Source organism: Vidua chalybeata, chromosome 1, assembly GCF_026979565.1.
Source record: "Vidua chalybeata isolate OUT-0048 chromosome 1, bVidCha1 merged haplotype, whole genome shotgun sequence".
NCBI classification, from domain to species: Eukaryota; Metazoa; Chordata; class Aves; order Passeriformes; family Viduidae; genus Vidua; species Vidua chalybeata.
Window position 1 is genome coordinate 31750271 of NC_071530.1, and position 18780 is coordinate 31769050.

Below are 18780 nucleotides of genomic sequence, written 5' to 3' on the forward strand. Positions count from 1 at the left end.
TCGCTTAGCCCGCTGCAAACCCTCCGGCCCAGCCTCAGTAGCAGCTGAGCGTGGGGGACTGCAGCTGCACAAACACTGCCAGGCTCACCGGGACTGCACAGGCTGCATGGGGACTTCACTGTCCCCACAGCCTCTCCAGAAGCAGCTCTGCTTGCCATACAAAGCTCGATCACCCCTAAGGCTACATCGCTTATGTACTCAGAGATGCTCCTTCATTTCAAATGCAGACATTAATCTATTATTTAGTATTGTTCTTTAACCTGCTAACACCCGAGAACATCAAACTAGTCTGCCCTTTGTATGATTTCAGTCTTTGCAGTACTCTGTGATCACAATTCATGTATGAATCTCTTTTATCTAGCCAGTAAGTAAAAGGCACCTACATGCAGATAGGAGACACATTCCCATCTTGGAAGAGTTGAAGAGACTACTTCTGAACACGAGGACTTCGTTTATTTGACAAGCCAACAGACTTTCACTGCTGGATGGTTATAGCCTGTTGTGGGAGTTTTTTTGTCCCTGTCAAAACTAACAAGACCTCAGGAATCTGCAAGAATATTCCCTGGGGAGAAGGCTCCAGAACTGCCAGCAGCCTGCACTAGTTGATTTATTGTCAGCTGCTGAGAAGCTCACAAATTCTAGCATTCTTCTTATATTCCAAATTTTTAAGAGGAATGTTTGTTTCTCTTCTGGATTTTTTGTTTTGTTTTGTTTTGGGTTTTTTTTTTTTTTTTTCCAATGGAAGTTGCTGGCATGAAGCTTTTAAGAAAAAAAACAACCCTCCATTTTATTTTTTTTAATCACATAACTAAGCTAATTTCATTATTTTTGAAAACTTTACTGTTATTTTGAACAATGGAACTTGTGATATCCCTTGTTGTTCTTTGTGGAGGGTATACAGCGAGCTCTGGAGGGGTTGGTTACTATGGCAGCTCTGAGCTGCTTGACAGTGTTATAATGTTTGCTGATGCTTATTAATTTATCAGAGTGGAAAAAAAATGAATAGCTCATATTGACACCACTGGGGAAACTAAAAGCCAGATCCTCTAGGCTATGTAGAGCACTAGTGCTGAGCAATGGAAAAGAAGATGAGCAGCCAGTAAATGCTTTGTAAACCTCAGATTTGGGGACCATTTTAGACCAGACCACATCCTCATGCATGCTTCTGCATTTTCCAAGTTTTGTTTCCAAACTAAAGGGGAAAACTAACAAGCATCCCCGAAATCCCCAAAAGTATCTCTGAAATCCCCAAAAGCTGCTTGTAAGAGAGCAATAATCTCAGGAACAAAACCTTCCAACTGAGAATTGGTTCCTTATTTACCATGAAAGAGTAATCTTTTCACAGAAATTACTGAAAAGAGAAAGCTTTTTAAGCTCATCCTTAACATGTTTCCTTTTATTAGCAATATAAAAATTGCCTTTGAGCTTTCTTATTCCTTCCCACTACTTCTGCATATATACATGCAAATTATCATACAGATTTCCGTTCACTGAGTACATTACATATCTCTGAAACAGTTGGCAGACCCCTGGGGGGTGTTGCCCAGACAGCTGTGCAATCAGCTGAGTAAATCAGCTAATTAAAGAAACAAAGAAAATGCAAAAATTATTAGAGACAGACTCTCGCTTACAGCATTGTTCAGCACCTCTGTATGTAAAAAGCACAGCAAGCACAAGATGGAATAAAGGTACTTATAAATCGGTAAATGAACTATTGCACAAGTGACAACGATGTCATTTTCTCTCAAACCCTAATCTGGGATGCTATGATATTTATGCTTTGTAGTTCAAATCAATTTCATATAAATTACTCCAGCATTTTATTTTACAATTACAAAAGTGTGAAATGTAATGTTGGTCTCATAACTGACTTCTGTACTTAAAAAATAGTCATTAACTTCTGCTTGACCTTAGGTGTAGAACTAATATTGAATTTGCACAGAGGGTACTCATTATTCTGATTAGTTTCCATGCAGAAAAAGAAGTTCCCAAGGGTCCTAGTGCTACAAGCCATTTCTCAAATCTCAAATAGGAAACAGGACTCCAGAAAATGATGCAAGAGCATTTCCTCTCATTTCAGAGTTTATCAAAAGGAACAGATAACAGCAACGGTAGGTATCTGCAATCTAAACAGAGCAAAGCCTCTGTGGTAAGAAAGGAGGCTGGCAGATGTAGATGTGGTCTTGCTGATCACCATTAAGGCACCATTCCTTCCCACTGCTTCTAAATGACCACAGGAAGGACAAACTTTAGTTTAAATGAGTCTCAGGTCTGCCTACATTATATAGCCATTATAAATTAAAAAATGAGTGTACCATGTAAAGCCACCAATATTTCCCAGCTCAGTTAGATAATGGTCTTTTCACATTATTGTACAACTGGTTTTGTTAGGAACTCCTGTTTATTTTATTTATAAGAACCAAAGCCCCAGGTTCTTATATCTGGCTTTGAAGGTCCATATTTCATGCAATGCATTTGAACAACAAATTTTATAAAACACCTCTGGCTAAATGAGACAGGTATTTTTAAATAGATAAACAACTACTGTTGGTTCCTATGGCCAGAGGAAATTTGGTTTTCAATGCCTGGCCCTTTGTGATGCATGCAAAGATAAAGCCACATTTTATACTCACCTTGTGAACATATGACATCATATTTTTTATCATGGAGGAAAAAAGTGAAAAATTATATAAAAATGCTGTAGGATTACTACAGGAACAGACAAAATCAAGGGGTTTTGTACCAACTGCAGCTCAAGGGGAACCATTTGATGCTTGAATGCAGGAAGTGTTAAATTTTATCCAGTAATTGTAGATATTTGTTCTCATGTGCATGATATTTAAAATTAAAAAAAATCACGTGGTAGTGAATGTACCTATAACAGTTTCATCTGAAATGAGATGATAGAAGGTTGGAGAAGAAAGACCCCATTAAATGATCAGAGAATGGTTGCTGGGAACAGATCAAACAAGGAGGTATGGGCTGTTGCTGAGCAGGCTGGTGCAAAGTGAAACAGGGCTCTATTCCATGGAAACATCCCCCAGGCATGGCCAGGAAAGGAGCAGGAAACAAAGAGGACTCTGAATAAATAAATTCTGTGAACTCATTGTAAATGCCTCTCCCAAAGTCCCAGTAAACAAAACATTCACCTGAGGGTTGTTTTTCGCACAACTGCTGTCTTTGCGACCTTACTGTGCTGTCTCTTTTTGAATATGTGCAAAATATCTCTCCCCTACACAGCTACTCTGCATTGCTGGTTTCTTCTATGTGAGTACATTAGATCACACAGAAAGAACTATGCCCAAGGTCCTACAACTGCAAAAACAAAACCATAAACTGCCAAAGTCCCTCTCACCACAATTCCCAGCAGAGAGCTCTTGTCCTTCTTTTTCCAAGTCTGAGTCCATTCTGCTTTATATCAGCTGTTGAATACACAACAGCTGGTAAGTGTTACTGTGTAGTTCCTTCACTGATGTTGTCCAGGGCTTTCCCACCCCCAGCATCACCCAGGGTGGGCACAAATGAGCACCATTCCCCAGGTCTAGAAGGGGTCTGATCATGCCCTTTTGAAATGCTGTCATTTTCTGGGTGTGCTTAATCTCAGGAATAACAGAAGAATCCTATGTGATGCAATACATCATTGTATTGCACTAGTCCCTAGGGGTAGGGATTTCCTTCAATAGGCCACAAAATGTTTTAAAAGGATTGCTTAAAGAAGCGAACACGATTCAAATCATAGAATCACACATAAATTATGCTGAGTTGGAAGGGACCCATCAGGATCATCCCTGAGCAGGGCACCCCAGGAATCGCACCATGTGCCTGAGAGCATTGCCCCAAAGCTTCCTGAACTCAGAAACAGCTGGTGCTCTAACCACTTCCCTGGGGAGCCTGTTCCAGTGCCCAAGCACTCTCTGAATGAAGAACCTTTTCCTGATATCCAAACTAAACCTCCCCTGACTCAGCTCCATGCCATTTCCTTGAGTCCTGTCACCAGTCGAGAGAGTGAAGAGATCAGTGCTGCCCCTCTGCTTCCCCTCATGAGGGACCACCATGAAGTCCTCTTCTCTAGGTTGAACAAACCAAGATCACCTCCCTTACTTCAGGATCTGAAATCACAGACCTTAAGGAAAGACCCTGAAGTATAGTGTAACTTTTAAAATATTGCTAGCTACGTTTTCAGGTGAAGTTTTATTTTGAATCACATTTCAGTGGGCAGGGGAAAAGTAAAGATACAGTCACCATGACCTAACAGAAGCACAACAGTCCTGCACCTTCACTTTAAGTGGCCATTTCTCCAGGGTGAATCTTGTAAGTATCATTTGCAGAAGAATTTGCAGAAGAACTCTCATTCCACACAGTTTACTAATTTCAGCCCTTGCTTTAAACAGCTGGGTGCTTGGAGGAACTGGGAGTTGGAATGAGGTACTACTTAAGTAAGCAAACCTATTGAAAAGAGATATGAAGAGAACAGAAAAGCAGTAAGATCCTACTGATTTACCCTTTTCCCACCCTTCAAATTTTCTCAGTTTTTTCACAAGGGAAAATGCACACCTCTCTGGCACATGACTGTCACTTTATTCTGTAAATAGGACCAAGTTTTTTCATTCCTCATTATGCCCTTTTTCAGTGACATAAGTGGTAACAAAGCATGCACGTTTTACTCCAAAGACATTGACTACCTGGTTGTTTATGAAACATGTAAATTCAATAATCCTTAATATGTTTAAAATTTACACACGATGCTGAACTGGTCCACTCTTGAATGACCTTTGATCATGTATTTGTTATGTCATTTTTCAAGTGTGTATACAAACCTAACTAAAATTTGTAATGATTTTCATTTTCTATATAAAAACACTTCTACAAGTGAATAAAATGAATAACATAGCATAGGACCACATGACAAAACTTCTGCTAATTATAGTAGAATAAATTTACCGAGAAGTCTCAAAAGGGTCTGTACTACTTGAGGAAATGGGCTGAAAGATAAAGATGTGGTTTTCTGAGTTAATTAAGCTGATAAAACAACTTAATGGTGCCAAAAGTGTCTTACTGGGCTCCTTCCCACACACGTCCACCTCTCCACCCTGATAAGAAGCTGCCACCCTGACTTTGTGACAGCTCTAGCACGTGTTGCTGCTATACTCTATGCTGTTCTGCCTGCCCCATCTCAAAAGTAATATAATAGATGTAGCAAAGATAATCAGATTTAATGGAAGAGATTTTATATGAGGAATGACTAGAGAAACAGCTGGGAAAGGAGACAACTCACAGGGGTATGACAGATGTGCACAAAATCCTGAATAGTATAACAACAAATAGGGAATGGATTATTCACCACTCTCTGTCAGCAAAGAGCTATATCACAACAGAGTGAGGGTCATGGGGAATGCGTTAAAAAAAAAAGAAAAAATATATTTTAACATACTACACATGTGAATTGTGAGACTTGTTGCCATAAGAGATGATGAAGGTCAGGAGTATAAGCAGGCTTAAAAGGCAATTTGAGAAATTAATGGAGAAAAGGTCCAACAAGGGTTACCTACCACAGCACTGTGGGTACAGCAAAATCCCTCTGTCACAGGCTGGTAGATGCTGAGTATGTACAGAAGAAGTGTACTTGCTGTGTTTCTCTACTCTAAGCATCCCCTACTCATCTCTCACGGAAGGAGCGTAGTTGGATGGACTTTTAACCTGACCCGGCCTGACTGTTCTCATGTGTTTAACCGGGTTGACATTGCCTGCAGTGTGTTTGAGTCGAGTCACGCAATCAGCCCTGACAGCAGTGCTGTAGAGGTGGTGCAGTGCCTGGGAAAAGGAATAGCTGTTCACAGCTTGCTTTTCATTCATGTCGGCAAAGCTCAAGCCCCAGTGACTGCTTCATATTGAATCGTCTGCACTAAAATAAAAATACGAAGCAAATCACATAGGCAGTTAGGTTCTGACAGAAGCAATACAAAAGAAAAGGGGAAAGGTGGCTATGCATACATATATGTAAGAATAGGGTGGAGGCAATCCAGAAGATCTCAAATATGGAGTTAATACATTGCAAAAGTAATATTATTATAAATTATTATACATTATTATAAATAAAACGTAAACGACATATTAAAAAATCAATAGAGCTTGCCAATTCAAGAATAGCATGACTAAAATGTATCTAATTATATAGTGGAAGCCTGAATATCATTCATAAGGGGGAGAAAAACCGCACACAGGTTCTAGGGCATTTGTGGCTGCCCTGCCTTCACAGTGGGAGGGAGAAGCACCCACAGACCTGCCGCTGCTCCTGCAGTGCCTGGGGAGAAGATGAGTCACCATCTTCCTACTCATCCATACCCTGTCAGCTATTATCTTAATTAGCCCCTGTATTCATAAACACAAAGACCATGCTCTTATCAGTTGATCCTTTGCACAAATAAAGTTACAGAAATTCCTTTTTCTATAAAGGGATTTGCTGGGTGATGCCATGGGGTGCAGCTCAGTTTGTGCACAGAAATGCAAGACATCTTATTTGTGGATTGGATTAACAGCAGTACAAAGCATCTACGTGACAGGTTTTGATCAGTTCAGGTGTACCCGTGCAGCTTTGCCACCAGCTAAAGCCTCCAGCCTTAGGCTACTTGCTGCTTTTTATCCTTGTTTTAGCTACCATCTCTAACACATAAGAAACATGTCATGAGCCATGACAAGCAATTGAGATAAATGCCAACCCTTGTAAACCTTCAGAGGGGAGGCTGCATTTATGTTAAGTTTCAGCACATTTGCAAAAGCTATCAGAAGCCAGCAAGGTATAAACAAACAAAACAATGTAATGCCAAGTGCCTACAATTAAAGGAAAAGTTCCTTTCTGCTCCAGTTATTTGCTACCCCAAGACCTTTTACCAAACCACAGAAGACAGCATTTAATCTATTTATTTCTAAGGTTAGGCAAGAATTATTTCAATGCATTTTTTTAAGCCACATAGAACTGCACAAGCTCATTTCTCCCTCCTAGGTCACCTTTATCACGAGAGCTTTATTCTAATGAAATATAAATGTGATTTCAAGCCAACAGTGTTACCGAGGTCCATCAACACTTTGGAATTACAAACACTTATTTTACCCTGGTTTAGTTTTATTTGCAAAGAAACTAAAAGTGCTGAGTTCCCTCTGCATGAAGGCTCTCAAGCATGTCTCTGTCAGCATATGCCTTGTTATCAGAGTGGTATACTTGCAGTACACATCTGGAATATGAAAACAGAGCTTTTTTCCCACAGCACAGAATTTTTTAATTTTTCAAGTTCCTCATTTTTCTTTCAGCATCTGCCAGTTTTATGAATTTCTCCTATTCTTCTACACCACAGTAAGAACAGAACAGCTCCTGGGGAAAGGCATTCTACCCCACACCCTACTGGCATTTTATTTTCTGGTAGCAGACATTCTCCATCAAGTCAGATCCTGTAGTAGCAAGAATTTGATACTGTGCCCTACCCCACAGCAGGCTCAGGTCTCTACCTCGGTATTTGTCAGCAGATACAGTGTGGAAATCTCTGCCACAGCCAGAACTCTAATAGTTTCAATTACTACCTGTAATTGACATACATATACTAGGTAGCAAACACAAGCTTCATTTAAACAAAACAAATTTCATTCAGGTAACCAAAGGCAATATTTGCCCCCCCCCCCACCCCACCCCAACACATTAAACCTTCCTACTTGGAACCTCTTCACCTCTTGTACAGGGAGCTGTGGTGTTTAGGTGCTTGTGTAGTGCTTTCCATGCAACTTAACACAGTGATTACCACAGCAGTTCTAGACAAATAATCAAATAATGCAAAAACTTAAATCAGCCAGTTTTTCTAGTACAATTAAATCACTGTAAAGAGTCTTGCATTAAATAAAAATGCTGCTGCTTTTTTTTTTTTTTTTTTTTTTTTTTAAATGGCCTGCTGATCTCTAGGAAAGCTTTTGATTAATGAACGAATTACCCTCTACAGCCAGGTTCCAGACAGCAGGTTAGGACTATGCCCATCGCCTGCCCTCCCCACTCGCGAATCCCAGGGTGGATGAGCCAGGCTCCCACGCCATTCACACCAATCTGGAAGCTACCCAGGGCAGCTGGCCCAAAAAGCCATGTTCCACTCTTTTAAAGCCAAAATAAATTCTTTGTCTGACTTTTGGTGGCTTATTTCCTGGAATTATGTGGAGTCTTGGAGAGGATTAGAGGAACCATATCTTTGAAAGATACTGTGGCTTACAACTCCAGAAGTACTTTCTCTGAAACGTGCTTCACTTCACCAGGCACAGCACACCATAGCTTGATCACTCACAGTAACTGCTACACTGTGAATTTAACCACCAGCAATAAAATAAAGGAGCATAACCAACCACCTTAATTTACTCTGCACCTACTTTACTAGAGGCATTAACTTAAATTAGACCTTACAGTAATGCCTGATCATACACCCATTTTTTACAGGCATCCAAGATGAGGCATAAAGAAATGCAAATTTCAACAACAAGCACACACTAGTTAATCTGACTAAAGAATTATCTTTTGTTCAGATCTGAACAGATATTTTAAGTGTTTACATTAATGTATTAGGAAAGGCTGGACAGCACTGCAAAGCTCTATAAGGAGCTTTGGTTTTTTAAGGCTGTGATTTTTAACTGAAATATTTCTACCTGTTCGTTGAGGATTGCAATTACACCAGTAAAAAGGAGTCTCCAAGGGATATTATCCTTTTGGATTTTCATCTCTTGCACCTCATTCCTAATCCAACGCCCACCTCATTTTCTCCTCTAACAACCATCCACCAAAAGGAAATAAGAGGCAACTTCAAGCTAAAAGCAACTCTTTTGGGGGGAAGACTTCTATTTATAGCTAATAGCCGTAGTAATATTTGCTGACAAAACTGCTTAAAAGCAGAGAGATTTATTATACCTCCATATGCAGGAAGTAAAAGTCCATGTCACCATGCTCAGCCCATTTAGCAGCAAACCAAAAGATTATCTTGAGCACTTCTTTAAAATAACCTGTTTTCCTCTGCACTGAACCATAGCAGAAGCATTTCCATGTTCAGCCATTACAAGTCAGGTGGGACTGGGGTGACACCAGGTAAGGGCGAGCAGCCCAGGGGTGTTGACATCATAAACTACTACAGCACTTTCAGAAACAAAGCTTCCACACAGAAGCAATTCAGGTCTGAATCAACACTCACATTTGTGTTCATTTTCTACAGATTTACATTTATAGATGAGTGTGGGTATAACTTACGGTTACTTCTATTCCCAGAAAAAAACGGCATCAAACTGTGTCTAGAATATTTTTTTTAATACTTACATTTTCACAAGAAAATATTTGCAGGTACACCAGCCACATCTTGGTGCCTCCAGTTTATGATACCATGTTGAGTGCTGTACATGTGTGTAGTAAATTTTGTGCTGTACTTGTAAGCCACAGACAGACTGATAGAGATGCAACACAATGAGCAAGTCAGAAAATAGCTCAAGAAGACAAGATCTGTGACTTTGATTTCTAGAAAAATCCCTGAAAATCACAAGAGATGCTCAGTGAAAATGCATTCAAAGACTTCAATGGCTTTGGGAACATGCTAATAATTTAAGGCCACTCCACCTCTGTGTTATTTTAGAAATACATTCAACTTGCTGCAGAAGACACTGCATGAAGACACCAGAGAATTAACCCTGTAAAGAGTCAGGTTTGGCCAAGTAGGTTTTGTTGGTTCCTGTGCAGTGCCTGGAAAACACAGCTTCCTTGCCTCCTTCCTTGCCTCAGCAATGCAGACTCTACCTTCCAAAGTGCCTGTGCCACCAAACCCTGATGGAGCTGAGATGGCCACGTATTTCAGTGCATTTGCACTGTGACACCAGCATTTGCAGGGAGTGCTTTTACAGTCAGAGACTTCCAGTTATCCACTTGCCTTTTCCCTTCTCCTGCCCGGATTAGAGACTTGTCTCTCCAGCCATACAGATGAACAGGCAGGAAGAACACCTTCATGCCTGAAGTTGTCCTTTTGCTTTAGCAGTAAGAAAAACACCTGGCTGGGCCAGTAAAAGGCAGAAAAGATGATGGCATGAGATACTGGATGATAAAAAAAAAAAAAAGGAAAAGGACCAACTTATTTGTCTTAAATGTAAGTCAAACAAAGACATCAGCTTTTTTTATAAAGCACAAGCCTAGAGAAAATAGTGATTTTGGCCAGAAAGAGACCCAAGTGCTACAGTGACACTGATTTTATTAGCTAGGTTGTTAGACGTAATGAGCTGGATGGAGAGAAGCTTAACTGTAATTGCATTGTGCTGTATACACAGATTCTCCATCACCATCTTTTCTTCCTCATATTAAAAAGACAGCAGTGACAATTCAGATACTTCAAGAAACAACAACAGGGAACAGCATTACAAAAACCCCTCTGAAGTTCAGCCTGACTCACCTGACTTCCTTGCTTTCAAGGCAATGACAGCAGCCAGTTCTCTCTGTACCTAAAATATCAGGAAAAGAAAAGGATGGTTATAGTTCCTAGCACAGTTAAATAAAATAAAATGCAACACTGGTAAGATAAGAGCTATCAGTGCTTTGCAGCAATCAATTCCATGTGAAATTATGCCTGGTTTTGAAACTACAGTCAATTTTCCTAGCAAACCTATCTCCTTTTCAGCTGGGAATTCTGTGACTTTAATTTCATGTAAATACTCCACATTCCTTAGGGAGTGGGCAATTCAGTAGCCTGACCTGTAATTTATTTGCACAGCATATCTCTTTCACAAGTACACACTTGAATCTTCTCCCTCTCCTTGTTACATATTAGTTTTGCTTTTGATGAGCACACTGTAATGCTGGATTTATTGTGTGACTCCAGAATAAGAAAGTCCTTCATGCTGAGGTTTCACAGAGGTTCCTGTATATACTTGACCTTCACTTTTTGGATCTTCCAGGAGGAAACAACCTCTCCTAGTAGCATGGCTGATAATTTCTGGACCAAAATTTTACTTGAGATGAAAATGCAGAAGTCAGGGCTATTTTCAGTTTTACAGGGTCCTTCACTAGCCTGTGGTGACACAGGCCTGCCATGCTAACCAGCTCCATGCCTCGTCCTCTTGTCTCTGCATTCTTCATATTCTCTGTATAAACCAGCTAGTCTCTCTTTAGCCAGCTCAATTCAACATCCACTTCTCTCCATAGGTCTATTCCTTTTTATACAATTTCTTTTTCTATAATTTTTCTATACATTCTTCTTATGCTTCCTGCTTCTTCACTGCCATCATCTGTCCCACTGCAGCTGCTTGCACTTGGCCTACAGCACCATAAATGCTCTCTGCTACATACACCTCAGTTCTTCCCTTCCTCTGCCTCATCCATGCTCTCAGATTCCTTTAAAGATCTCTCAGCTCCTACCAATTTCCCCAGTTTTCCCAAGACAGGTTGTCTTCAGTATTTGAAAAAAAATAAATATGGCACATTCCAACTTTTTCTAGGCATTGTCTGACCTCTCTGTACAAAGTCTCCAGCAGTGCATACTAGCCATCTTGTCTAACAGACCTAGCCAAGGCTCAAGGCTATTCTGCAGTGGGAAGTCTGACATGCAGTTTCTGAGAGACATGAAATTTCAAACATCATTCTCAAGATGTGGTTCAGTCATAAGGCACAAAGCCCACAAAGGATTCCCAAAGTAATACAATTACTAACAACTGTCAATGTCCCATTCATGACTCTGAAGAGAAGTTTGAAAATGTGAAAGAAAATAGTTAGCATTATACTGGTCTGAGCAGAAAGACAGACAAAATCACTCAGGGCATCTCAGTACAATGGTAACTCCAGCATTCCCTGATCAGATCCTCAGGAGCCACGCAGCAGTACACTCTGCATGTGGAAGAAGCCAGTCATACCAGAGGCCACATCCTTCCTCTACTTGCATCCTTCTTTCCTTTGTAGCAAAGAACCAAAAGGATTTTTTTGCTGTCCTTGCAAGGGAAAAGGATCTTTTTTATTCCTTGATACTGCCCTACTGAGAGGGACAGAGTTCTCTGCCACTCCAAGCAGGAAAATATGAAGGTAGTGCCATGGTTTTCTTAAATGTCATCCTGTTTCCAGCACAATTGTGCAAGCTGGCAGTATTACCTTCCCTTCCTTCCTTCCTGTACACTCATTCCCATGTCTGGAGAAATATTAATCATGGATAATGTAAGCATAAACTTCAAGTAAAATGGGAAAGAACAGAAAAAAAACTCCTGCTTCCTTGCAGCAATTGCTATACACGAGTATTACAAAAATACATATAAGCTATCTAATAAAGAACAGGATTTTCAATAAAAGCCCAAGTTCTTTCTGAATAACACCATGACTTTTCATGGCTACACTTCTTGGACCCTCCCCCTTCATTAAACTCAGAAGAAGGTACCCATGTCAATTCTGGTCTACTGTCACAGGTTACTGACAGTAAGAAGCATTTCACTGATGTCTCATCTTTATCTCTTAGCATTTAATAAATGTATTATCCTAAGATTATTGTTACGAGACACTACAACCTGAATCAATTGCAAATGTATCTCTTAGCCCAATCAAACATTCAAGAAATGCAAATCTCTCCATGGCTGCAAAGAAAAACACATCTTGTCAGAAGAAAAGGCAGCATTGTGGTATCCTGCAGTTGTATTTGCAGTATTACTTTTGCTTATAGGATGACACCTTTTAGGTTTGAAAGATAGTGCTAAAATCACGGGTAATTAAAAGGCAGTGTTTCTATACTTTGTCTATGCCAAGCTAAATGTCTCATAGTTTGCTGCTGGCCAGGAATGCAGCTGGTCTTTTACTTAACTTGAACAAAACCCCTCAGATAAAGCGGGAGGAAAATATGTTTCTCTGGTATTAACAGTAAGCAAAAGTTCCTTCATCAAAGGGTTCCATCAGGATAATGTGAGCTCCCTCCCATAGGATTCAGTCCAACCACAAAGAATTGGTACTGCTGAGCATCCTTCTGGATTTGATTGGTGCCCCTAGATTTCATAATCTATATGCTTCTGTCTATTTTAGCATAAATGCACTTGACATCCCTGCTGGACATGCAATTCCTCTGCATCATTACACCAATAGAAATCCATGTATAACACTCACTCCTCACTACACACATGCTACCCATTATCATGCTTCTTCCTAATAGGATTTTCAGTTATTGCCTGTTTGACAAAATCGATAGTTGCACATCACATTGAAAATGATAATGCAGACACAAAATAAAATATATAAACAAGAACTATGCCTACCATATTGACATATTGAATTTAAAAAAATGTTTTATACATACAGATTGTGGCTACAAAGCTAACACTATCCAAACAGTATTCCATTTGAGTAGCATTGCAGATGTCAAAACTGATTCAGTTTAAAGGCCAGTTCACCACACAATATTTACAGAAATATTATGAAAGTCTGAAAGAGAACATTGTGAGTGGGTAGTTGGCATGTTACCACATCTCAATCAGTTTTCTTTCTGCAATATAGAAGAGTATGCATAGAAAGTGATACCCGGGTATACTTCTGCTTGATTAAGTACAAATGGCTCATTTATATGGTGAATCTTGTCTTCAAAGAATAGAGAATTTTAAAAAGTAAATGAAAATTACTGCTCTTCTCTTATCGCAAATCTCATCATTTTGTCATAGTGGGCATAACTGTGCATCTAGCAGACAGTGCATACCACCTTTTATCCTTTCTCTTTTTTCTGCCCATAGTAGTTTTTTGTGAGACAGTAGTCTAATACCATTTTGCCAAGAGGACTTCAAATCTAGAGACAAAGTGCTAATCCTTACAGAAACTCAGAATGAAATCCTGCAACAGAAGGCTCTAAACAGCAGAGTTTTGAAAAACAGTAAGTCTAGTTCACATTTTTGCATCTCAAGTTATGATAGTTTGATGGACTTTAAATAAAAGTAATATTAGCTGATGCCTTAAAGTACTAGAAAACTATTTTCCAGATACACCTCATTAACATACTGATATAATCTTCTGTTTCATCACAAGGTAAGGTAAAAAAGCTTTGCAGTGGAAACACTTGTAGCTATCCCACCATGTTCTGCTTTTAGCACACAAAACACTGAATATGAAACTGCTCTTTGGGACATGACATGGGATGCATGACAGCTCTGGAATGCTTTTTTTAAACCCATGAGTAATCATTGCATTTTTTTAAAAATTCATGACCAAAAAAAGATTATCTGATGCAAATGTATTTCTAATGGCATTTTGCACTGCTTGCAAATTTTGCACTGCTTGCCTTTAGAAATTAAGTTTGATGGTTTTGTTGGTGCCTCATGTAATGGAACATATGATATAATCATATATCACATCTATCACATACTTGGATAGATTAAGAGAGGAATTTATATTTTAGCCACACAAATTCCTCCAACATTGCTTGGGTTGGATCCTCACAATCAGTGTAGGTTTTAAAATTTGGAATGGAATCCTCTGGAAAAAAAAAAAAAAACTGCCACAGAAGCTTTCTTCTGACCCCAAAAAATGTTTTGTTCCATGAAAAGCAAAAAGAAAAGTAGAAGAGACAGCAGTGGGATTTGCATCTCCAACTAAAAAGTCAACTCTAAACTTCGACTGCTTTAGTGCTGGGCCAGAAGTAGGGATGATTTTGTGAGTTTTTTCACACTTCTGAAATTCTGGTGTGAAGAGTATCATGAACAGGATTTTCAATTATGAATTCTTCAAAGAAGAATGGTTTAATTTTGTACAAAATACAAAAACATTCAGTGAGCCAAAAAGCCAGTGTGAACACATTTCCAGTAATAGCTGATAACTTCACTTTCAGTTTCTAGCTCCTGCTTACAAAAAAAAAGAGAACCTAGATACTGGACAGTCCAGCCCTCTGTTAAATGGTGTGAGCTGAGGTTTCAAATTCTTCTGGGACTTAAAAAGACTTCCCACAAGGCTACAGTGAATTTCTTAGGTCCCAATCTACTGTATGAAGGAAAAGCAATGCTCTGGAGAGATAAACAGGAAAAGTTCATATACAGATGAAAGTTCATATACAGATGAAATTTTGAGGGTTCTGCTCTGGTCTTGTGCCTTTTCCCCAGGGGTAGACTAGAAAATCATCATAGAGGCACTACAAAGTTCTGTGGAAAATCAGAAAATGCAGGAAAAAGATCAGATTCTTGGCATCACCACAGCAATAGATGGGTCTCAGGCCATCTGGAGATGGAACTGCCTAATTTTTCTTTAGCTAGTTAGCTACAGTAATAACATGGTTCATTTAAGAAAACCCTGTCCAGGTGCCCTACTGCTGGAATGACTCAGGATGTAGTTCACAGGTTCGACCTTGCAGATGTGAAACACTCTGAACTCACTGTCAATTAGGTGTTCAAGGATATGTGTGTTACTCAAGTGCATCCAGCAACTGCTAAATCCAGTTCCAAAGCTCAAAAGGTCACTTTGTTTTGTTGAGCATATCCCTTTTTTTTAACTGACAAAACCCCCATTATTCTATTTTTGATAGGTAAAGCTTTTGAGGAATACTGGCAGTGTTTTATAGATTGGGTGTTTTGCAAGTGTTTTAAAAAAATACAACTTTGCAGAAAGTCTTTCACAGTTTTCTATTTTTGCTCTGTATGGTAATGAAAACGGAGGATATTGAGGTACTGAGTTCACCTTTTGTTTTCAGTTAAGAAAAAAGTAGAGAAAATAAGGAATTTGAATATTGAGATAATAAAAAAAAGATATTTAAAACACAGCATTTGATTATGTCATACATTTTAAAATACTTTTGAATAAAGTTGAATATACAGAATCTTTCCAAAAACATTATTAAATGTCTTTTGTAAAGACATTTTTCTTTACAAAAGACAGCAAAAATTCTTCTTTCCTCCCATTTTCCAGCAATTTCAAGATAGCACTTAGCTTACTTTTCTTAAAATAGCTCTTATCCTCATGCCTTTTTCATAAAAGATTTACCTTGCTTGCTTCATTTTTGTCTCTTTACTTTCTCACATGCCAAAAACAGAACTAACACGAATTCCATGTTTTGATGATACCATGACTTAGGTGCAGTGTTCACAGAACTGCACAATTGCAGAGTGGTGGAGGTAGGAAAGCACCTCTGCAGATCTTTTGATCCAAACCTCTGCTGAAAATCATGGCCAGCTAGAGCCTGTCCATCAGGTATTTGTAGACATCAATAAGGTTCTCCCGCAGCCTTCTGTTCTCCAAACTCCACTCCCACTTCTGCCAGACTCTCCTTGTAAGTCAAGTACTCTAATCCCCAACCATCTCCATGATCGTTCACATACACTCCAGGACATCCGTATCTCTTGTACTGAGAGTCCAGAACTAGACCCAAGACTCCACATCTGGCACACCAGTGCTGAGGAGAGGGGAATAATCACCTGCCTTAGCCTAAGGACAGTGCTCTTACTAATGCAGCTCAAGAAGCACTTGCTTTCTTTGCCATAAGGGCATGTTTCTGGTTCAACCTGCTGTCTACCACAACTCCCAGGTCCTTTCTGGCAAAGCTGCTTTTCAGTCAACACCCAGCCTGTATAGAATCATGAGGTTATTTCTCCCAGATGCAGGATATTGCATTGCCCTTTGTTGACTTTCCTGAGATTCCTGTTGGCCCATCTCTCCACACTGTCAAAGTCCCTCTAAGTGGCAGCACAACCATAGAATCATAGAATTATTTTGGTTGGAAAAGACCTGTAAGATCATCAAATACAGCTGTTAACCCAGCACTGCCAAGTCCTCACTAAACCATGTCCCCAAGTGCCACATCCACACATCTTTGAAATACCTCCAGGGATGGTATGGAACAGACCAACCATTCCTCCCAGTGTTGCACTGCTTGCTAATTTTCTGAGGGTGCACTCTGTGCTATCATACAGATTACATCAAATTGAGTCAGTCTAGCTTAACTTTCTTAAGTCCTGTCTGTCTTCTTCTTAGAACAGTGATCTCACAAGATAAACAAGATGCACCACACTCTAGCACAGACAGAAGAAGCTATTGTTTATTATGATGAAATTTACTGAGGCTAAACGTAGTTGGGAAGCTCAGATTTCCAAGGTGGGTGTTATCAGAAGTTTATGATAATCTACCAAAGGGCTGCTGAAGACTTTTGTCTCCCATTGATGTACACTTGGCCAAGAGGGTCTGAGTGTAAAGCACATCACACAAAAGTCACCTTAATCCTCCAAGATGGTATCTTCTGGGCCATGAATAGCATCTAGTACAAGAGCAGGCTGCTGCAGTCCTTGCTTGGGTTGATTTTAATAGCTTTGGAATTGTACACTAAGACCTCAGTAAAGCTCTCCCCTTCCAGAGACTAAAAAAACAGTCTTCATATACAAACATCTGTTCAGCTAGACTCTGTAATTTGAAAGGATCCAAAACATGACAATATTTCAAACATTATCAGTTCAAACTTTGATGCAATGACCTTACCGCAGAAGTGAGACGAGCAAGAATTTCAGCATTGGTTTCTGCTGTATCTTCTATTTTTTGATCAGGCCTTAAAAAAATAAAAATAAGATTTTATTATTTCTTTCATTCTGTTTCAACATCTTTTGATTCCTGGAAAGTAAGGAACTGTGTAGCCACAGGCACTAATGTAAAAGGGCCTTTGAGATTCCACATCAAAATGAGGACTGCAGCATGACAATAATTAATCATGTCGGTAACGACACAGTACACCCTTTGTCCCTTGCTGTCAAGAACTCTTTTGATCCGACCAACATGAAGCAGTGAGAGAATTCTTCAGCTATAAAAATATGATGAAGAACTGAAGAATGCAGGACCCTTTAGAGTAGAGTTGCTTATTTGACTGTATCTTTTGTTTTGCTAAAACATATATGAATGGAACAAAGAGTTTTCTATCTGCCTACCACCCAGCTTTGCTAAGGTGTGGAGCAGCACCTATGGAACAACTTAATGTAGATGAAAACAGACAACATCAAAATGATTTTGTCAAACATGAAATTCAATATTCAGAAAAAATAAGTGAAAGTGAAAAAATAATATGTTTAAGAAGCCATAAATAACCAAACTAAAGCAACAGCTAAGAACAATATTAGGATGTCTTGACAGTAACTTGCAAGAAAGAGACTTAATGTGTCTTTTCAAAAGTGAGGCAGTAAAGGCAGAGTCCTCCTAGAAACCGCCCCAGAAGCCTGGCCCATGTGGAAATAGCCACACAAAAGTGCACAGTATATGACAGGATAAGACTGTGTTTTTCTTTAAAACAGTCTAATTCCCATCACTAAAACATCTGTAAGCTTTTCAGAAGCTTTATGGACCATCAGAAGCATTATACCAATATGATAGGGTTCTAACTACAGGAAGAAGTAAAAGAAAATGCCCTTGAGATCTTTACTTTTCATGGTATTCAAGAAGCATGCCAGCAAGCTGAACAGATACACAAAACTGCAGCTGCTGAAATAAACATAAATCCTAGGTATTAGCAGAAGCTTCTGTCTTTGACTAAATTATTTAATTGCTTATATGCCTTGATGTCCTTAGGGAGAGAGCTGGCAAGACATCTGGAATATGCAGCTGGTATATTGAGGTTCTTACATCCCATGTCCAAAAATTTCATTCCCTGATTAAAAAATTAAGGTCAGAAAGCACAGAACGACACATGCATTCATCCTGGGGCAAGCAAATTCAGATCAAAATGGTAATTCAGATTAAAATCACAGTTATTTTCACAACTGCCTTTCCTATTCAAAGAAAACGTGATTTAACATTTTGAGTGTTATAAATGGTCCAAAAGA

The 18780-nt window shown here is 39.3% G+C and overlaps 1 protein-coding gene across 1 annotated transcript in view; it reads right to left on the minus strand.

The window, feature by feature from the left end:
• The window catches only part of RAPGEF5 (Rap guanine nucleotide exchange factor 5), a 155711-nt gene that overhangs the window by 102138 nt on the left and 34793 nt on the right, over positions 1–18780 (minus strand). The window contains exons 6-7 of the mRNA XM_053955047.1: positions 17453–17519; positions 10443–10491 (exon numbers count right to left, since the gene is read on the minus strand). Coding sequence (XP_053811022.1) covers positions 10443–10491; positions 17453–17519 — 116 coding nt within the window. The remainder of the gene's footprint in view (positions 1–10442; positions 10492–17452; positions 17520–18780) is intronic.